Raw genomic sequence first — 23,890 nt, forward strand, 5'->3', positions numbered from 1 at the left:
AAATCTACTTGTTGCAATATTTTAGAATCAAATTAAACAAGAAAATTGCATAAATATAAGTATTGGTTTAATCACTTTGAACTTGGAAAATAGTGGAACCTTAGCCTCAGTGTTTCTTTTAGTATTGATATCATCTTTGATTGAGTTTGCTATAATTTTTAGTGAGTTTTCTATTTTAATATTAGGATTTAAGTCTAATTAATATCCTTCACAAGTCTGAGAATCGAACCACTTTTACCACTATCTACAAATCACATCAAAGTGCTATCCTTTTCTATAAATGCTGATATAAAAACGGGATTTATATGGTTAGACACCATCCAAATTTGACAATATGCCCCAGCACCACCCGTTTATACAAGGATCAAGGGAAAAAAGTTTTACTTTGACTTACCATAAAAATGGTACGAAACGTGGTTGCATTTGAAGTTGAAACATGACCTCATTTTACTCTAATGCATCAAACGTAAATTATAATATATATACTCCAGGTGTCGCAAATGAGAGAGACTCTCTACAACCGTCATCATGACGTCAAAAACCGTTTTGTGATATGCATTGCAAATCATAAACCCTTTCAACAACCTTTATCATATAACCCTTTCAAACCTAAAAATCATCTTAGTAGCATGAGCTAATTTCTCTGACCTGATTTCCCCGGCAGCAGCCATCACCGGAGTGAACTTGAAGGTATTGTTCTTATTGTTTTTCAGTTAATTTTCTTCTAAGTTTTCTCTGGTGTTTTTCAGGTATTACTATTGGCACCATGTCCCCTTCTTTGGTATTTGATTTGGGCCTCCTAGCCCTTATCTTCTCTCATTTACTACCCTTCTTAAACTCCCCTCTGTTTCTCTGTACCCTGCCTATATCCCTCTCCTTTCCTTCGCCGTGTCGCTCTCCCACATCTGTTATTCCCTTCAATTTCTTATCCTTTCCCCGCAGCCCCGCAATTCACGCGCCCTATCTTGGTTATCATGAACCATAGTAAAAAATCTTATCTAAGTTTAATGTCTTCAACAACCGTCTTTACTGTGATCAAAGTAGTTAGAAAAATTAAAAGATGGTTAGTAAGACTTTGGTTATTTGAACAAATGGCTAATTTGTGCGCCAAACTCTTCAACATGATCAAAAAAGTTTCTCATAACTCCATTAACCTGGACAACTCCGATATGAATAGTTTTCCACCGGCAATCTCAAACACCTCTCGTGAAACAGAAATCATTGACAGAATGAATACCCAACTTTCTCTCACCCGCTCTCTGACCCTTAACTCAGCAACAATTGCAAGATGCAGAAACAACACGGACTGTATGGTGGTTGCAAAGATTTTCTGCCCCTTCAAACTGAATATCATAAAGATGATGGAAATGTTGCAGTTCTTATGGGTCCTTGCTTACCATCCCATTGCAACACTTGTGAGTGGATCCACATAAGCAAATAAGTTCACTATTGAGCTCCAATCTCGTACGGATGCTCAAAGATCCATTCGTTATTCTACAACAAAGTATAATGCATGGTTACTTGTAGTCAAGGAATATCAGTTTACAATCCCCCCAGCGACGATCAATATGACTCTGGTCGATATTTGGGTTAGCTACTTAAACCTACCGGTAGATTTCTTCGGATAAGGAATACCAGAAATGATAGCAAACAAGATAGGAACTTTCATCAAAAAGGAACTTCCACAGGACTGTAATCATGCACGTCCTTTCATTATATGTCTTGTTCAAATGGATCTTAACGAACGGTTTGATCCAACTTTCCATCTTATCCTTGGATAAAATGATTGTTTCTAAGTCATGCTCTACTATGATCCATTTCCAAGGTCTCTCTGCAAAATTTGTAGAATAATAAATCATCCAAAAGGAAAATGCAAACCACCGAGTAGCGAAGACTACCCAAATATTCTTCTCGACCCAGAACAGGAGGAGGTGGATCTCGACTTAGTTACTGACCAGAGGCATATCTTTGATTTTGGAGCTTCGGGACCGACATCATCTCAAAACGTTCCACATAGAGTGTATGAAGCAAAGGATCTGATAAATACTGATCTCATCCCTCCTTAGAATTTGGTTGCACCTTTAGTGCCGCCGGGATTCAGTATGTCTATCTCAGATGCTGACTTGAATGGAGCTTATATAAGCCCACAAATGAGTATAGCGTCTATGAGCAGTTCTCATTCATCAAAACGTATTTGGGAGGAAAACACAGACAACTCATCGAACAAATATCAGAGGTGGGACACTCCTTTTGAAGGGAGCGATGCCACAAATGGTTCCTTCAAATTTCTTCATGGACCATCGACGGACCAAAATATGATGTGGGCACCGGAGGAAATACTTGCAGAACCATTTGACTTGAGCAGCATAGAAAATACCCAGATGGTCTTACCTGATGTTCTTGGGTCACCTCAAATGGCGCCTATATCATAATGCTTAGCTATAAGAGATGATCCACCGGCTGGGATAGATCCACAGTCCCACAAAGGAAAAGAAATAATGACTCCTGAGGAGGAATATGAAGATTTCAAGAAGAAGTTCCAAAATGTGAATCAACCGCAAAAATCAAAAGGGATCCTTAATATGCAAAATCTTATGAAGCCTCTGGAAGGAGGTGTGAAACTGACATTAAACAAAGGGAAAAAATTTCAAATGCTGAGGGAGGAAGAACAACAAGCTCCCCTCCTAGTCTCGGAAGAAATCAATAATCAGATCTCGGTAATCAATTCTAGAGGAGTGGTGATTAACCATATGGAGAAACCTCCTAAAGCTCAAAAAGGGAAATCAAAATCAAACTTTCCAAAGGCTAGAAAGAATCGATTGGAGGCCATTATCTTGAGGAAGAACATACAAAGCTTAATGGGAACCCAAAAACAGCAGAAGAAAAAGACTATTGGAAAGGGGAAATCAAAATCAAAACTGAACCAGCAACAACAAGATGATTGTTTAGTCCCCCCTCACCAATATTATGGTAAACCTCCGGTGAAATTCTGTCAAAGTGTCCCCATATCTCAACCCCAACAGTTCACTTTCAATACCCAGAAAATCTCAGATAATAGTGTTGTTTCAACCTTCAATGGCACATCCATGAACCAGAAAGAAATTTTTGTACCACCCTTTCACATCTCTGCTCCTTTAAATGTTGTTCCCTGGCCGTACCGTAACCCACCTCCGTACCATAAACCCTATCCGGCTCCTGGGATCTCAGTGGTGCCACCAATTGGTGATACCGTCAATCTCGCGGGAGGAAATGGTAAAGGAAATGAAGCTGCTGCTCAGGTTCACAGGGCCATCCAAGATACCCAAAACATTGGTGATGGTGCTGACTCTAAGGGGGGAAATCAGGTACTCCAAATATCCCATACTATTACAAAAATCTTCAATACTGAACTTTGCATAAATTGCCAGCCCCATACACATGTTATAATTGGTTTGCATCTTCTTGTTCATGACCGGTGCATCAATATTGTTTTTAAACTTCTTGTTGCAAATGTAAATGATCTTGCTTGGTACCTCTCCGGGAAGAATCCCTTGGTTTGCAGTGGCATCTCTGTCCCCTCTAGGATCCTTTTTAACCTGATAAACTATTGGTTAGGCCTTGAATGTTTTATATTGCTGGATGATTTGTCTAGGGAGGTCATGTCTCTTAACATACTATCTTGGAACCTTCAGGGTCTAGGGAAACCTTTCACAAAAATGGAACTTTCCAATCTGGTGAAGGAATACCACCCAGATATTCTCTTAATCTCTAAAACCAAACAGTGTAGCACTAGAGTCCATAAGAAACTAGATAGTCTGAACTTCCCCAATGTTAAGATTGTGAACCCCATAGGTACTCTCAGGACTGCCGGGGGTCTGGCCCTTGCTTGGAATGATAACATTAAACTTGATATTCTTAGAGCCAATGTTAATCAAATTGATTCTATAGTCCATGAGAAAGCCACTGCTAACCAATGGATGCTCTCATGTGTTTATGGAAATCCAAATAGGAAAAATAAAACCAAATCTTGGGAACCTTTCCAAGAATTTTCCAAGAAGGTTGATATCCCTTAGATCGTGCTAGGAGACTTAAATTTTGTTCTAAAATCGGAGGAGAAAAGAGGAAGTTGCCAAATAAATCAAAATGAGAGTTTTTTCTTCAACAATCTCATAAACTCTTCAAACCTTATAGACATAGGATTTGTGGGTTATACCTTTACTTGGTCTACTAAAAGAGCTAGAAATAAATTTGTGGAAGCAAGACTAGATAGAGCTCTGGAAAAATGATCTTTGGCTTAATTGCTTCCCCTATGCTAATCTGCATCACCTCCCTCCTATAGCCTCCCATCACAACCCTATTTTTCTTAAAACTTCTCCCATTTGGAAAGATGGTTCTAAACCATTCAAGTTTTTTGGTTTCTTTCTAGAAGACCCTTCGTGTTTTGAAGTCATAAAACAAGCGTGGAACTTATATATTTTAGGGACACCGGCCTTTGCTATGGTCTCTAAACTAAAACAAGTTAAACAGCGAAATAGAGACTACTTTGGGAACATCCAGCACCATATAAAGAAAACTACAAAACACATTGCCTTTGCTAAGAATATAAAAAAACTATCTGAAAATTCGGAAACATTAATCCATCTCAACTCGGAACTTGAAAAGTGGTGTCATTTCGAAGAAGCTATGTGGAAACTCAAAGCCACTGAAAACTCCATCATATTAGGGGATAGGAACACAGGGTTTTTCCATAACTCTGCTAAACAGAATTTTAGGAGACAAAGGATTGATTCCTTACAGGATAAAAATGAAAATTGGTGCTCTAATAGGAAAACCATTTCGGATGTCCTGTTTACCCATTTCTCGGAGATGGCCACCTCTGTGAAATCCCCTACCCCATCTCATATTCTTGATCTCTTTCCTAACTGCATTTCGCAGGAGCAGGCTCTAATAGCTGTCCCAAGTGAGGAGGAAATCAAATTTGTCTTATTTGGTATGCACCTCAATAAAGCTCCGGGTCCGGATGGTTTCCCGGCTATCTTCTTCCAAAAAAAATGGAACCTCGTGAAAAATGACATTATATCCACCATCGTAGATTTTTTCGAGAATAGAACTTTGCTTAAGGAATTAAATGCAACCTTCATCACCTTAGTCCCTAAAATCAAGTTCCCTACCTCCCCAGGAGATTTCCGCCCTATATCTTTGTGCAACATCATCTATAAGCTTATCTCTAAGATCTTAGCAAATAGATTTAAACCGCTTCTTGATAAGATGATCTCACCCTTCCAATCGGCTTTTGTCTCTGGTGGACAAATAGCTGATGATGTCATAAAAGCACATGAGATAATTCATACTATGAGAGGTAGGAAGAAGCTGAAAAAAGGATATATGGGGCTGAAAATAGACATGTCAAAAGCTTTCGACAGAGTTGAATGGAATTTCCTTGAACAAACTCTTAAAAAATTGGGTTTCAGTGAAACATGGTGTTCCTTAATATCCTAATGCATTGGCACAACTTCTGCGGCTGTCCTCTTAAATGGATCTCCCACAGCTTTCTTTAAACCATGTAGAGGCCTTCGTCAAGGCGACCCCCTGTCGTCATACCTATTTATCCTCTGTATGGAAGGGCTCTCGAGGGTGTTAAAAAGTGAAGATAACAAGGGTAGAATCCATGGAATTAAAGTAGCTAAAAAGGCTCCCTCAATCACCCACTTATTGTTTGCGGATGATTTCCTCATCTTTGCTAGATCCTCTAAAAAGGAATGTAAAAACCTTTTGTCCATCCTAGAATCTTTTAGCCGTGGTTCTGGTCAATTAATAAACTACCAAAAGTCGGGAATTTTCTTTGGAAAAAGCGTTGGAAATAGGGAGGCTACGGAAATCATTGATATTATGAAAGTGGGGAGGATTAAACTGGAAGATAGGTACCTTGGTCTTCCCCTTTTCACACATCGATCCAAAATTCAGTGTTTTGAAACCACTCTTGAGAACATTAAGGGTAGACTTCCAGGATGGAAGGGTATACACCTTTCCCCAGCTGGGAAAGCCGTCATGATTATACATGTTACAGACTCCTTAGCTTCCTACCAGATGACATGTTTTGTCATACCAAAATCTATCACAAAAAAATGAATGCTCTGAATAGAGCTTTCTTTTGGGGTCACAAAGAAGGACAAAGTAGAGGTTATTGTCCGAAAAAATGGTCTCGTCTCTGTCTTACCAAGAAGTTAGGAGGGTTAGCTTTTAAAAATTATGCGGAATTTGAAAAGGCGTGGTTCTAACAACACCACCCAATATTTCGTTTAGCAATCTGTATGGACAAACCCGAATATACTTATAATAGACTCAAAAAGACTCAATCAATTAAAAGTATATCGACGAGTTTATATCTCTATCCTTATTTGATTTCCTCGAACAGAAATTGTGAGTACTAATCAAATACAAGGAAGACTTGGACGGTACCAAAGACCAATATCCAAGGATCAATCAATATCAATCAACAACCAAAGGTTGGATTTCCAATTGATTAGATCAAACGCACAACCTGTATTATTTCAATTATAAAGATAAAACAATATAATGCGGAAATTGAAATAACACATACACCAGCGATTTTGTTAACGAGGAAACCGCAAATGCAGAAAAACCCCGGGACCTAGTCCAGATTGAACACACACTGTATTATGACGCTACAGACACTAGCCTACTACAACTAACTTCGGACTGGCCTATAGTTGAACCCCTATCAATCTCCCACTGATACAAGGTACAGTTATGCTCCTACACCTCTGATCCCAGCAGGATGCTGCGCACTTGATTCCCTTAGCTGATCTCACCCACAACTAAGAGTTGCTACGAACACAATCGCAAGCTTAACAATAAACAAATCTGTCTCCCACAGAAAAGTCTATCAAAGAGTATAAATATGTCTCCCACAGATAAACCCTAAAAACGTTTCGTTTTTTGATTATACAATCTAGGTGAATCAGAAACCAATTGATAATCCGGACTTATATTCCCGAAGAACAGCCTAGATTAATCAATCACCTACTCAACTGTCCTTCCTGAATACACGGGCGGTTTGTTGAGGAATCACAAACAGAGAGACGAAGATGTTTGTGATTACTTTATCTTGCCTATCGGAGAACTCTCACGATCTCAAGCCAATCAAAGATTGTACTCGTACGATAGAAGATGCAAGATCAGATCACACAACTACGATGAAAGTAGTATCGGTCTGGCTTCACAATCCCAATGAAGTCTTTAAGTCGTTAACTCGAGATTAGAGAAGAAACTCAAGAGTTAATGGAAATCGACTCTAGCGAGCGCACTAGTAGCATCCAGACGTGTGGGGATTAGCTTTGCCCATTGCTAGATGTCCCCTATATATAGTCTTCAAATCAGGGTTTTTCCTTAGTTACTAAGCAAACCATATCCACAGTTAAATGAAAACCTGATTTAGATTCAAGCTAATATCTCTCAACCGTTATATTGAAATCTTATCTTGTCATACACAATACCATACACGTTTACTGGGTTTGTGAAAACCATGCCCAAACGTGTACGTGTATGTTGGTTCAATACAATAACCAAAGGTTAACCATATGAGTGTTTCATACCAACCCGTTTCTTCTTCACCGTAACTAGTTCAAATGGCTCACATGAACTAGTTAAAGAGTCGTTCAATTGCTATGAGATCTTATGTAACTACACAAGACACAATTGAAACAAAGATGATTCGATTCGATTGAACCGATTCATGAAAATTGTAACCACAGTTTGCATGAAGCATTCCTTGATAATTTAAAATCTATGTTCAGAAATCATCTTTAGATTATAACCACTTTAGTTCACAAACAAGTTCGTGGACTTAAGTTTAATCGGTTGAGTTTTCCAAACTCAGCAGAAATTCTCGGTCGAGAACTTCCGCCAGTTCGCGGACTGGGTTCGCGGACTTGGTCACACAAACGAGTTTTGGAAAATCCCAGTAGAAATTCTCGGGATGAGAACTTTCATCAGTTCGCGGACTGAGTTTGCGAACCGGGTTCGCGGACTTGGCAAGCCAATTCCACAATCCTACAGATTTCTCTTGATCAACAAAGTTGGACAACTTCGGTTCAAGGAATACATGGTTATGTAATCTAAACTCTTATTCCAATCATTGAAACATTCTTAGAGGACGTTATATGGTTGTTACACTATTTCTCGTCAAAGCAATTTTCAAAGTGATTGAAACATTCATGACTTTCGTCACTAGGTAAAGAAAACTATGGTCGAAGCGAAACGCTTTACCAACACACATTTCGAGATATAGATAAGCGAGATATACTCAGCTCGAAATATCTAATGTGTGTGATCATAGTCTATATATATAGCATACGACTTTTGTCTCAAGAAGTATGAGATAGAATAGATAGACTTTGTATTGACAAATGAATTCAAGTCTTCACATACCTTTTTGTCGAGAAGTTCTACCGATTTCTTAAGTAGTTGTTCTTCTTGTTTGATGAATCTCCATGAAGTCCTTGAGCTCAAATACACCTTCTAACCTAGTCCGAGACTTAGCTATAATAGACTAGAAATCCAGACTTATAGTTCTGATCACTAACATTGACAAACATGCTTGAGATAACAACGCATGCGAGGTTGACCGAGCTATGCTCTAACAATCTCCCCCTTTGTCAATTTTAGTGACAAAACTATCAATACATATGGAATACAAAAAGGATAATGAAACTTAAACAACTCCTATTCCATAAGTCCAATTCTCCAACGTTCCTTGAAATCTTCCCTCTTTTGAAGTACTCCAATGATCCCAAAGGTTGTAAGTTTAGTATCACCTTTGTTGAAGATCCGTAGCTATAACAATGAGAGAACTCGAGATTCTCGATCAATGTTATACAGTGACGTAGTACTATTATGTTATATCAAAGTCCAATTGTATCACGACTTCAACAATAATACTACGGTGATATGTATCACTCCCCCTTAGTCAATACTCCATATCGATCATGGAAACCACTCCCCCTTACACAATGATCCAAGAACCATATGTATTTGTAGTGTGACCTGCAATATTTTTCCCCCTTTTTCTCAATAAAATTGGCAAAGGTACAAGAACGGGTTCATAATGAAATTTCCACGAGAAATATTTCATGACTAAAAGAAAGACACATATCAACTTAATTTAGATGCAATCATATAGCCGAAGCTAACAACATTCATCAAGGAGTTTAAAGATACAAGATAACCCCTAAAAAATTCCACAACCGCACTCCCCACAAAGATATGACCATTAAGCACAAGTTCAAAAGAACTCTCCCCCATTTGATGTCATTCCCAAAGAGGAACAACAAGAGCGACCTTAATTTCGAACGAAACAAAGGATTTGAGTGAATACCAAAAACCATGATTAGTGATTATGATATCCAATACTCAACTAAATTAATCACAAGTAAACCCATGATTGATTTAATTGAAAGGTGCTCAACATAAGTGAACTTATGGAGCAACGACTAAATTGGTCATATGGAGGTGAAAAATTAACCGTTCAAATACTCAACATAAGAAAAACCTTACGGAATATTAGGATACTCAATATAAACCTGATGGAGTATTAGGATACTCGACATAAGGAAAACCTTACGGAATATATGACTACATCAACCAATAGAACATGATAGTATAGTCGTTCATATACTCAACACAAGAACTTGTGGAATATATGAAAGCTCAACTAGATTAATTACAAGAAAACCTATAATTAATCTAATTGGAATACAAATATCCAAACTAATCACCGAAGTAATCAATTTAATTATATTTGGGCTCGACATAAGAGAAGTTATGGAACCCCGATTAAGATTATCATAGAATATGACATCCTTAACCGTACATGTACTCAACATAAGAGATAAAACTTACGGAGTACAAACTAAATAACCAAACAACTTTATTAACTTAGTTTCTAATGCTCAACAAAATAGCATCTTATGGATCAACCAACCATGCCAATAAAAGAATCCATTTAGTTGTATCGTGCTCAACATAAGATACACAAAGGAGCCTTCACGGTAATACAAGAAATTGGATCAATAAAGATCAATACCGTGGATAATATACAAGGATCTATTCTATCTTTTTATCATAACAATGACATAATAGACTTTATCCTTGTTCACAAAAGATTTTAACCTATCTTCCATCAAAGTTTTGACAATATAGGCTTAACTTTTGTGTTTTTCAAAAGTCTATTCATCCTTAAATCAATATAGATCATAAATGACTTTAATTTTGACAAAATATGGGACCTTCAAGTTCACGGACGCAAACAATACATATCCCATAAAAATATTGCAATACATTAAACCATTAACAATATTGCAAACCATCATCCTCCAAATATTTTTAGAATTTAATACCAATAAACCTAAAAATAATAAAAGAAGATGAAAACAATGATAGCTATGTGTAGTCAAAATCATCGCTATTCAAACACTAGTTATTCTTCCAACATGATCAAAAAGGAAGACTTACTAGGTATCTAAATCAAAACTCAGTTTTCCTTGACGATTTCATACCTTTGAAAAGGTCCATCAAAATAGGAATCAATGATTTCCTTAATCCCATTTACAGTAGAGACACCATGCTCAAAAGTTAGAACGCTGACTTTTCGATCAATAATGCGAACATAATGACGAGCTTTCACGCAGTCAAGGATAACTTTCTTCTGATTCCTAATCAAGATATTCTGAGTACCAAGGATTTTTACCTGTCCATCAATGAGCTGGTTTGTCTGCAATTGAAAGTTAGCAAGTTCGTTACTAACTTCATTCTGAATGCAAATTAAATCCTTGACAGATTCTCCAATCCAAGAGTTATACTCTTTTCTTTCAAGCATCCTCTTTAGAATAAGCTCTTGCGCAGGATCACTTCCTTTAGGAACATCCTCCATAGTAGGGTTAACTTCTTCTTTGGGAACATATTACATTGAGTTCCTTTGTGAAGACTTAAGGAACGTATATATAACAACACTTGTAAAAAGATATATATAAGTTCATGAAAATACCTGGATAAAAACCCTAATGAAATGCGGACGTTCGAGAGCTGACCCGACGGCTGAATAACTGAACACTGGCCCAATCCACCACTGAACACACAAATAACCAAAAAGATCACAGCTAATACACTTGAGAATCTTTCGACTATCATCCTTGTACCTCTCAAGTTAGATAACAAGGATGGAGTATCCTGCAACTAGGCAGCAGTGGGAGACACAGTCTCACCACGGGAGTCGAAATGAACGTTGTGATGCGCACCAGTGTTTGGGTCTGGTGTTTCTTATCTTTCCACAACCAGTTCTAAATCTCGGGAGATTCATCACAGTCTTTCCTGGTTGCTCAGAAAAGGAAGTCTGATTACTGAGTCTAGGACCTCTGGAGATTGGTTCAAGAGGATTTTTCGAAACGGGTCTCCAAATACCCGAAATCATCTTTCCAGACTGGTTCTTATAAACACAGAAATTGCTTCCACTAATAGTACAAGGGTTTATACTACTAAGATGAGCAAAATTCCTGTAATGACTCTCATATGAGAAATCATGTTTATAACCTTTCTGGTATTTTGTGGATATGGGACTCACTGCAGAAATCGATAGAGAATTAATTTCGTTGACAATGGATTGAAGCAAATTGTGAAGCTTTGCAATTTGTCTCTTCATGTCAAAGCACTAGAGTGCATAGTGATTTTATTTGCCACAAAAAATACAGGTTCGTGGAGGTGAAGTAATAATGGGCACTTGTTTGAACTTCATGGCCACCGGAGAAGATTGTAAGTTTTGAACACTTTTTTTGACACAATCTTCATCTGGAGTAACCTTCATTCTGTGCAGTAACTTATGAGAGTTAGGTTGTACAAAAGAGATTTTCTTTAAAACAGAGTTTTCCTTTTCCAAGGATTTGCACTGTTCATGAGCTATGAAAAGTGATGCTTCAAGCTCCATTTTCTCAACACGAAGACTGTCAATATTCGATGGATGCGTCTTGATCAAACTTGCTTCTCTAATTGAGCCTTCTCTGATCAGCTTTTAAAGATTACACATCTTTTCATGTTGTAGATTATTTTCCTGAAGAAGTTTCTCAATTTCCATAGAAAATGACCCTATAATGTTATAGAGTACTTGTTCACGATCAATAGACCTTTCAAATTCATCAATGAGTTTTCCATGATCTTGTAGATCAATAAACTCAGTAGAATTTTTTGCAAATCCGGTGAGCTCCTTTTCAGCTTTAGCCATTATGTCCAATATCATATTGGAGGAAGAATGATCACAACAAGATGAGACATTCTTCTTACCTCAGGATTAGGAAGAATCATCTAAGGTGTGACCCTTTGAGGTATTTCCATGACGCTTGACACAGTTGACAGCATAAGGAGGCATTTTTGGTATGCGTATGAGATTCTGTCCACAGAATCAGATCGCTACAAACACAGACTGATTAGGTCTTGAACGTGTTTGCTTGCTCTGATACCAATTGAAAAAGTGGGGGTCTAACAACACCACCCAAAATTTCGTTTAGCAATCTGTATGGACAAACCCGAATATATTTTTAAGAGAATCAACAAGACTCAATCAATCAAAAGTATATCGACGAGTTTATATATCTATCCTTATTTGATTTCCTCAAACAAAAACTGTGAGTATTAATCAAATAAAAGGAAGACTTGGACGGTACCAAAGACCAATGTCCAAGGATCAATCAATATCAATCAACAACCAAAGGTTGGATTTCCAATTGATTAGATCAAACGCACAACCTGTATTATTTCAATTATAAAGATAAAACAATATAATGCGGAAATTGAAATAACAGAGACACCATAGATTTTGTTAACGAGGAAATCGCAAATGCAGAAAACCCCCGGGACCTAGTCCAGATTGAACACACATTGTATTAATCCGCTACAGACACTAGCCTACTACAACTAACTTCGGACTGGCCTATAGTTGAAACCCTATAAATCTCCCACTAATACAAGGTACAATTATGCTCTTACGCCTCTGATCCCAGCAGGATGCTGCGCACTTGATTCCCTTAGATGATCTCACCCACAACTAAGAGTTGCTACGAACACAATCACAGGCTTAATAATAAACAAATCTGTCTCCCACAGAAAAGTCTACCAAAGAGGATAAATCTGTCTCCCACAGATAAACCCAAAAAATGTTGCGGCTTTTGATTATACAATCTAGGTGAATCAGAAACCAATTGATAATCCGGACTTATATTCCTGGAAAACAACCTAGATTAATCAATCACCTACTCAACTGTCCTTCCTGAATACACAGGCGGTTTGTTGAGGAATCACAAACAGAGAGAAGATGTTTGTGATTACTTTATCTTGCCTATCGGAGAACTCTCACGATCTCAAGCCAATTAAAGATTGTACTCGTGCGATAGAAGATGAAAGATCAGATCACACAACTATGATGAAAGTAGTATCGATCTGGCTTCACAATCCCAATGAAGTCTTTAAGTCGTTAGCTCGAGTTTAGAGAAGAAACTCAAGAGTTAATGGAGATCGACTCTAGCGAGTGCACTAGTAGCACAGAGACGTGTGAGGATTAGTTTTGCCCATTGCTAGATTCCCCTATATATAGTCTTCAAATCAGGGTTTTGCCTTAGTTACTAAGCAAACCATATCCACTGTTAGATGAAAACCTGATTTAGATTCAATCTAATATCTCTCAACCGTTAGATCGAAATCTTAGCTTGTCATACACAATACCATACACGTTTACTGGGTTTGTGAAAATCGTGCCCAAACGTGTACGTGTATGTTGGTCCAATACAGTAAACAAAGGTTAACCATATGAGTGTTTCATACCAACCATTTTCTTCTTCACCAAAACTAGTTCAAATGGCTCACATGAACTAGTTAAAGAGTCGTTCAATTGCTATGAGATCTTATGTAACTACACAAGACACAATTGAAACAAAGATGATTCGATTCGATTGAATCGGTTCATGAAAATTGTAGCCACGGTTTTCATGAAGCATTCCTTGATAATTTAATATTTGTGTTCAGAAATCATCTTTAGATTATAACCACTTAAGTTCACAAACAAGTCGGTTGAGTTTTCCAAACTCAGCAGAAATTCTCGGTCGAGAACTTCCGCCAGTTCGTGGACTGAGTTCGCGGACTTGGTCACACAAACGAGTTCGGAAAATCCCAGCAGAAATTATCGGGATGAGAACTTCCGTCAGTTCGCGGACTTGGCAAGCCAATTCCACAATCCTACCGATTTCTCTTGATCAACAAAGTTGGACAACTTCGGTTCAAGGAATATAGGGTTATGTAATCTAAACTCTTATTCCAAGCATTGAAACATTCTTAGAGGATGTTATATAGTTGTTACACTATTTCTCATCAAAGCAATTTTCAAAGTGATTGAAACATTCATGACTTTCGTCACTAGGTAAAGAAAACTATGGTCGAAGCGAAACGCTTTACCAACACACATTTCGAGATATAGATAAGCGAGATATACTTAGCTTGAAATATCTAATGTGTATGATCATAGACTATATATATAACATACGACTTTTGTGTAAAGAATTAAGAGATAGAATAGATAGACTTTGAAGTGACAGATGAGTTCAAGTCTTCACATACCTTTTTGTCGAGAAGTTCCGCTGGTTTCTTGAGTAGTTCTTCTTCTTGTCTGATGAATCGCCATGAAGTCCTTGAGCTACTACACCTTCTAACATAGTCCGAGACTTAGCTATAATAGACTAGAAATCAAGACTTATAGTTTTGATCACTAACATTGACAAACATGCTTTAGATAGCAACGCATGCGAAGTTGACCAAGTTATGCTCTAACAAAATTTAATTTGGCTCTAGTTACTAAACTTGTGTGGCGTCTCATTCATAACCAAAACTCTTTCTGGGGGGAAATTTTGAGAGCCAGGTATTTTAAATACTTATCCCTTCTTCTCCTAAAAAACACTAAACCTCCACCAAGCAGCTCCTGGCTCTAGAAATGTATGTGGAAAGGTTTAAAGCTAATACAGACCAATACGGTTTGGAGAGTCAGGAATGGAGAACATATAAACATCTGGGGCTCTAACTGGATTCCCCTAAACTTCCCAAACAGATTAAGGAGGGAAGATATTAAACCTCGAATCCTGAACACCTTGACAACAGTAGACCAACTTATTCATCAGGATACGGGAGAATGGAATGGTGATTTCATAGACCAGGTTTTCGAACATCCTGTTGCCGAAATATAAAACATATTCCCCTAGATGTTTTCAGAGATGAAAGTGACAAGCTTGTGTGGTTAACAAACCCTAAAGGTGGCCTCTCTGTTAAAAAGGTGTATAATTTCCTAGTGAGTGAAACCAACCCGGACGATAATCCTAGCAACAATCCCAGTACTTGGAATAAGGTTTGGAACCTAAAATCCGCCCCTAGAATCCAAATGTTCATGTGGAAAGTTATCCACGACATCCTTCCAGTCAACACAAATTTAAGCAATAAAATCAAGGATATAAAACCAATTTGCATTATGTGTAAAATTGAAGAAGAAGAAGAAGAAGAAGAAGAAACGATTGTCCATACCCTGTTCAGATGCCCTTTCAGTAGAGAAGTTTGGTCCGGTCTAGGATTAAATCCCACCCACAACCTAGGGATAGGTTCTAATGCAAAGGAGTTTTTCCTATCCTGGTACAATAATCAGATAGAGGAGGATCTCCCAGAAAAATGTGCTACAACTTGCTGGTATATCTGGAAAACCAGATGCAATCTTTGTTTCGAAGGAGTAGTTCCAATACCCGAAACAGCTATTACTCAAATCATGCAACATCTCAGAACCCAAAAATTGTCTCTAATACAGATGGTCGCTCTAAGAAATCCAAACTTAGAACAGAGAGATGCAATGCAACTTTGTCAAAATGATGAAAAGTGTTATATTTCCATACAGACTGTCCTCGACAGAGAAAAAGGAACAGCCACAACTGTTTTTGTTGTTACTAATTCGAATGACACCATTTCAGAAAGTGCAGGAATCTACAGCAACACCAGGATCCAACAACAGCTCGGTCAATCGGATCATACTAGCCAGAAGGAGACACAGAAGAGAGCTTCATCTAACGGTTCAAGATGGAAAAGCTAGAAGATAACTCATCAAACAACTGAAGGAACATGATCAAGACTCGGGAAATCCTATTTTCTTTTCGCTAAAAAACCTTTTAATGTATTTTAATTCCGTAATGTATAATCATTCCAATATACCTATTAGAAGTGTTATCCCAATCGGTGCTCAAAACATCCTAAACTACAATGATACTGGAGAAAGCTCGGAACCTTTGATGCCTGGGAACTATCATCTGTAAAACTCTAATACTCGGTGGGTGGTTTTTCCACTCACTTAGCTGTTTTTAATTTAGTTGCTTTTCAAAAAAAAATAAAATATACATACATATACTCCGTTTATACTGAAAGATCAGATCTTCTAGAGATTGACTTTTCTTTATAAATTAATGGGCTACACAAAATTGTCATTTGGGCTATTTGTTTTTTCTTAACAGTTATAGTGGCAAACCTAAGCTTTTAGAGCAACCACAGTGGGCGAGTATAACCAAATATTTGGTCAAAAAACGAGACACAGCGGGACAGACTATCGATTAAAATCCGGACCAAGACCAAATCCCAGACTGTATTTGGTCGGGAACCAAGAACAAACCCAAATATAGTCGAGTAAATGTATAATGTTCGCCCCCACACTAGGCGTGCATAAACACGCCCCACACCAGGCGTGCTTTATACCTCCACCCCATTTTTTTCTCTCTCTTTAGTAGGGCGGGCTTTATACCTCCGCCCCATTTTTTTCCCTCTTTAGTGGGCGGTCTTTATACCTCCTCCCTTTTTTTTTCATGCTTTATATCTCCGCCCCATCGGGCGAACATATAATGTACGCTCCACCAACCGGGCGAACTTATAATGTACGCTCCACCAAATTTAGTCATCTACCATAGCGTCACATTACGGACTAAACTCAAATTTGGTCGTTTTTTTTTGGTCTTTGATCTTTGGTTATACTCGCACCACTGCAGTTGCTCTTACAGGATTTAGGGGGAGCTACAACCAGGGTAAGCTACCCCCTGCTACCGTCTATGTCGGCGGTATCTCGACCGAGATTGACTACATTGGTATGAAGCCAGGAACGTCAGCGAGTATAATGACCTTATGGCCACTAGAAGGAATATAATCAACCATACGATAAGTACTAAAAGTAATAAAACTAGTCTCTTTTACGGGGTTGTTGGTTGCTTCCGACAATTCGGTTGTTGGTTATGGCAAACCTATTGTTTCCTCCTTCACCGAGAGATTTTACGGGGTAACAAATACTTTTCATCTTCCGGTTGACGAAATGATGATAACTCCAAATGATGCGCAATTGATTATCGGTCTAAGTATAGGAGGTAAAGTTGAGAGGCACAAAGACTACGCGAATGAGCTTGAGTGCAACAAGATTTACGAGTTCACCAAGAACGTGTTCGGTTGCAATGAGGAGAAGACCAAGTTAGAAATGCAAGTAGGTGAAGCAAAACAAAGGATATTCCATCTTGTGAGCTTGAGGAACCACTTCATGGGAACAAATAAGCTTCATGCATAAGGAAAATAGGTGACCCGACAACGTATCGTTGCTACGTCCAATGCATAGTCTTTCTACATCTTGGGAGATGTTATCTTCCCTGACGTTTTCTATGCCCGCGTGAAAGCCAATTTTATTCAACTATTGCATATATTTGACAAACTTAGCGACTACTTTTGAGGCTCTGCCATCCTTACACACTCGTTGAGAAAAGCTTCTAGGGGTCGAAGGAACCAAATTGGAGGGAATATGGATTTTTCTGCAAGTGTGGATATATTTGCACTTCCCAATATTTGTTGAAAAGGCTTTTCTGAACAAGCACTGGGACAGTAATTTTTATGGAGACAAGTACACCTTCAACGGTAATTCGAAGTCCCAAGATGAGGAATATCTAGAGTTGAGATGCCAATTAAACAACTTAACGGCGAAAGATGTTGTCTGTTAGAGCATTGCTCGGTCGAACGTGCATGCGTTGTTATCTCAAGCATGTGTTGTCAATGTTCGTGATCAAAACTATAAGTCTTGATTTCTAGTCTAATATAGCTAAGTCTCGGACTAGGATAGAAAGTGTAGTTGAGCTCAAGAACTCCATGGCGATAATCATACAATACAAAGAACTACTCAAGGAATCGGTGGAACTTCATCGACTAAAAGGTATGTGGAGACTTGAACTTATATATCACTCAAAATTCTATCTACTCTATCTCCTATCTTGAAACAAAAGTCGTTTTGCTATATAGACTTTGATTATACACATTTGCTATTTCGAGTCGTGTTTATCTCGCCTATCTATTTCTCGAAATATGTGTTAGTAAGCTTTCGCTTTATCCAAATTCGTCTTTACCTAGTGACGAAAGTCATGTCATGTTTCAATCACTTTGAAAATTTCTCTGACGGAAAATGGTTTGTGAATAACAACTATATAACGTCCTCTGAGAATCTTTCAATGATTGAAATGAGAGTTCAGATTATATAACCATTGGTGGATATAAGCATTATTGTGGAAACACATATACGTACAAGTCCTTATTCCTTGAACCGAAGTTTGCGAACTTTGTTGATCAAGAGAACCAGAATAGTGGCGTGAGCTAAGTCTGCGAATTCAGTCCGCGAACTGGCGGAAGTTCTCGACCCGACAAAATCTGCTGGAGTTTGTCAACTCCTTTCAGGAACTTTAGTCCGCGAACCCAGTCCGTGAACTTGAGTTGGTTATATCTAAAAATGATTGTTTGTAAACTTATTCATATTGACTAAGGAATGCTAATTGCAAATCATGGCTATACAATTCATGAACCGATTCGAGTGAATCAAATCTTTTTTGCTTCAATTGTGTCTTGTGTAGTACATAAGATTTCCTTGCTATTGAACAACTCTCAAACTAGTTCATTTGAGTCATTTGGACTAGTTATGGTAAATAATAAGATGGTTGATATGAAAGTGATCATATGGCTAACCATTTGGCTCACTATTGTTGAACCAACAAATGTTCATGTTTGGGTACGGTTACATAAACCCAAAATAGTACATTTCATTTGTGTGTAACAAGCTAAGTTTTCGATCTAACGGTTGAAATATATTAGCTTGAATCTAATCAGGTTTTTCATCTAAAAGTGAATATTGAATGCTTTGTTACTAAGCTAACATTGATTGCAAACCTTGATTTGAAAGACTATATAATGGAGAACTCTAGCAACTGGGAAAACTAATCCCCACACCTTACGTGTGATACTAGTTGTGTAAGCTAGAGTCTATTCTCCTTTAACCTCTGGTTTTATTTTCTCAAACCGGGTTAACGACTTAAAGACTTCATTGGGATTGTGAAGCCAGACCGATACTACTTTCTTGTAGTTGTGTGATATGATCTTGCATATTCTATCGTACGAGTACAATCGCAAAGATTTGCTTGAGATTGATATCTCCGATAGGAAAGATATAAAAGTAATCACAAACATATTTGTCTCATCGTTTGTGATTCCACAATATCTTATTTTGTCGCGTCGATTAAGATTATTGTGAGGTGATTGATAATACTAGGTTGTTCTTCGGGAATATAAGTCCGGGTTATAGATTGGTTCATGTTCACCTTGATTTATCAAATGACGGAACAAAAACTCTTGGGTATTTCTGTGGGAGACAGATTTATTCAATCCTATAGACTTTTCTGTGTGATACAAATTTGTTTATCAAGTCTTCGACTTTGGGTCGTAGCAACTCTTAGTTGTGGGTGAGATCAACTAAGGAAATCAAGTGCGTAGTATCCTGCTGGGATCAGAGACGTAGGAGCATAATTGTATCTTGGATCAGTGTGAGATTAATTGTGGTTCAACTACAGTCCATGCCGAAGTTAGTTGTAGTAGTCTAGTGTTTGTAGCGGCTTAATACAGTGTGTGTTCAATTTGGACTAGGTCCCGAGGTTTTTCTGCATTTGCGGTTTCCTCGTTAACAAAATTCTGGTGTATGTGTTATTTCTTTTCCGCATTATATTTTGTTATATAATTGAAATATCACAGGTTGTGCGTTGTTCAATCAATTAGAATATACGACCTTTTGGTTGTTGATTTAAATTGATTGACACTTGGATATTGGTCTTTGGTACCATCCAAGTTATCTCTTTAGTATTTGATAAAGACTCGCATATTTCTATTAGCTTGAGTATAAATCAAATCGAGAGATTGAGATATAAACTCTTTGATATGCTTTTTATCTAGATTGAGTCTGACTGTCTAGTTGACTCTCTAGATAGTATATCAGAGTTTGTCCATACAGATTGCTAAGAGAAATATTGGGTGTGGTTGTTGTACCCCCGCTTTTTCATTGTCTTTCACCCTTACAAGGAAGACTTGATTAAAGGAAATATGGTTGGTTGCACGATTTTGGGACTTTGTTTCACCCAAGAAGGTATGTAATGTACAACCCGACGAGAGTCGCAAGACAATACATATACGTACAAAAAAATCCTAGATGAGCACAATAAGTTTAAAATAGATGATACCAAAGTCAAGTCATTTGATAATGATATTGAGGTTGTTCACAAACCTTTACCATCATCTGATAACTGGGAAGATAGAAGGTACAAAATCCACGTGATGGATGGCCGTCCGGAAATAGATGATGAAGAAACTCCGAATTACATGTCATGGTACCTCAACGTTCCGAACACTCAAGTGATACGAGTATAAGAGAGGCCCCAAATCAAGGACAGAGATACAACTCTCGAATACCTTGTGCATATTGTTTCTCAATTATTGTTTTTTTAATGTTTTAGCATGATTTGTGGAATGTTTGTTGTTTCAAAACGGAAACAGAAAAGACGAATCAGACATTTGATAAACCAAGCAAGGTTATGTATTATGGGAAAAAAAAAAGATTTTAATGCCAATGAAAGAAAGATATATGTATGTGGGTGCAAATTTTGGGGAAGCGGTGGAGAATACAAAGAAAAAGAGGAAGAAAGTCATTGCAAAAAGAAACTCTCTAGGTGCCCAACATGATGCCGGTGAAGAAAGATTTACTAAACGAGGACAAGGTGCTCGTGGTAGTGGACGTGGACGTGGTCGTGATGTTGATGGCGATGAAGATGATGATAAATGCATGAACTTATGAATGAATGAACTTTGTGTGTCTTTAACCATGGATAATTACCGAATCAAAATTTATGTCTTGAACTTATGTTTGTGTGTCAAATTATGTTAGTTAGTTTATGGATGAATGAATCCAGTTAGTTTTGAAATTGTTGTATTTGCCTAAGACGCGACAAACGAATCACAATTTATGAAAAATATATAGGATTCTGGCAGTTAATTTAGTCAGAATCGGTTTACATTTACCTACATAAAAACTGATTCTGCCTCTTCTCCAGGGTTACCATTTCAGAATCGGTTTTTACAAGTTCACCACATACACCGATTCTGGGAATTTCATCCCTTGTTTTGTAAATGTTCATAATTGGTTTATCTAGTTATAGTTAAAGACTGATTATGAAAAACAAAAAACAATTAGAATTTTGACAACCTACGGAATTGGTCTATGCGGTGTAACATTTAATACGATTCTTGTAAGAAAAAGTGACACTTTTCTTGTATTTTTTTTTTTTTGACAAAAATCGGATTACATGTGCAGTATTATAAAACGACTGTGGAGAGGCAGATTTTATATGATTTTGTAAGACCAAAATCAGTTGATGTGTATATTCATGAAAACCGATTACATGAATTGATTTCGACAAAATAGCCGTTGAGTCTTTATCTATATAAGGACAACCTCTTTGAGCCATTCATACATCATCCACTACTCAAATAGAGCTTGGAAAATGGAATGAGATCTGGAAGAAGATATGCAACTCATGAAATCATTCATTCCCGCCTTAAACGAACGTTCCAATGAACTATATTCCATGTTTTGGAAGAGAGTGAAAAAGCTCTATTACGTGCGCATCACGAATCTAAAAAACCGTAGATAGAGAGACATAGCGTTTTGATTTGTATACATAAAAAGTGCAATGCAAAAGTATGTTAAAGTTGGAAAAATGGTGCACGACCATCATCCACAAGCTCCTCTCAGTGAGGAAGTGGAGTAATCCGATTTTTTTTTTACCTATGGGCCTTGCGTCCACTTCTGGAAGCGACTTGTGCTAGTTGCGTCCATTTTTGAAAGTAATTTGTGCTAATTGCGTTCACTTTTCAGAAGATAAGAGTATTTTTTAAAAATGAATAAGGATATATTTTAAGGGACAAATTTTTAGGGGTATTTAAATAATCTTCCCTTTTAGCAAAAATGATTTAAGCTTAATTAATTTTTAGGTTAACGTGATTAAATATTAATTATTCGATTTAACACTAATTAATCAAAAGATTAACAATGCATAAGTTTTTAACAAAAAGGAAAGTGTATCATTGTGTTGGTGCCCAACCTGTCCAGAAAAAAAATGCACGGATGTGTCCACGAATCTTAACCATCTCCAATAATGGACAATAGATTAGTGGCCGTGGGTGGCAATCTTGTTGGCAAGTGGGTGAGACTCAAGCCTTTTATCCCTTTCCTATCCCTCATATGGGAAAAACCTAAAAACACATTCACTATGATTTCCATATCCACGTAAGTAGGGAAGCGAAATGACGTGAAAAAACTCAATTTTGTTAGTAGGTGTTTTAAAATGCTTTTCAATGATATAAAATTTACGAATATTCATGGTATAATTGGAGAGATAAATCATTTCTAAACTGCATTATTAGGTCAATTAATATTAGGACGGAGGAAGTAACGCCATAAATTTTTAGCAAAAATGACAGTTTTTTTTTTTTTTGAGATGTAATACCCCGTTAGTAGTGCCCAACCCGTCCAAAAGAAAATGCACGGATGTATTCACGAATTTTAACCATCTACAATACCACGACTCAACCACTTGGGTGGCAATCTCGGCGGAGAAAAAAAATTAAGCGGGTGGGACTCAAGAGGTCTAGTAACCATTTTCTCTTCAACAAATTGCGTGAGATCATAAGATTGTTGTGCATAAGATTAAGTCTTATGGGCTAGATTGAGCTGCTAGATTGGCTAAAAAGTGTTGCAAATCAAAAAATAAGTGTGAGAAAAAAGTTAACACATGTACCTGCTACTTCTCTCTCCTAGCATTTGCTCGCAGTTCAACTAGCAGCTAGTTTCAAAAGCTTAACCGTTCAGCGCTCAAAAAATAACCAAAACGTTGAGAGAAAAATTTCTGATCTAAAAGGCTGAGATTTAAAGCGCTAAACCAAAAAGCGCTGAACCGTTCAGCGCTAGATGGTGGTCCCGCTGACGTGGTCCTCTAATCTAGCTGCTAGATTCGCCACCCCATAGAACTTAGGTGGTTGCCCTAGATGATGTGGATGGCCAATCTAACTGCTAAATTAGAAGACCATAGGACTAAGTCTAAATACATGACGACCAACATCTTTCTGGTGATAAATGGAATTCTGCATCATGCAATGGATTAAAGAGGGGACATTTCTTAATAAAATATAAAATTTGACCAACTTTGACTCTCTAGGTCACACACACTATCTGACTTGTCTCGTCACACATCCCATCACGGTTTCTCTGAATACATCCAATTCGACTCTTTGACCATATCTCTTCGGTAGTTTAAATTTATTAACTAGTATAACTGTTGCCACGGTGGGAGGGCCGACCGAAGAATTTGACAAAATGACACCACTACGCCCCATTTCAGAAAAAATGATACTTTCGTTCCATTTCAGAAAAATTGATACTTTCGCA

At 37.6% G+C, this 23,890-nt stretch overlaps 1 protein-coding gene across 2 annotated transcripts; it reads left to right on the forward strand.

Annotated features, from left to right (window-relative positions):
- The first annotated feature begins 2,226 nt into the window (after positions 1 to 2,226).
- Positions 2,227 to 16,465, forward strand: LOC113286059. Of its 2 annotated transcripts, none has more exons than XM_026534777.1 (2): positions 2,227 to 3,344; positions 16,038 to 16,465. In XM_026534777.1, the coding sequence occupies exons 1-2, from the start codon at positions 2,499 to 2,501 to the stop codon at positions 16,161 to 16,163; spliced, it is 972 nt and encodes a 323-aa protein (XP_026390562.1). In that variant the 5' UTR covers positions 2,227 to 2,498; the 3' UTR covers positions 16,164 to 16,465. The 2 variants fall into 2 exon arrangements, with proteins under 2 accessions (XP_026390562.1, XP_026390563.1); XM_026534778.1 differs by having other exon boundaries at positions 16,047 to 16,465.
- Positions 16,466 to 23,890: the final 7,425 nt, after the last annotated feature.

The sequence above is a fragment of the Papaver somniferum genome, chromosome 6 (assembly GCF_003573695.1).
Source record: "Papaver somniferum cultivar HN1 chromosome 6, ASM357369v1, whole genome shotgun sequence".
Taxonomy (NCBI): domain Eukaryota; kingdom Viridiplantae; phylum Streptophyta; class Magnoliopsida; order Ranunculales; family Papaveraceae; genus Papaver; species Papaver somniferum.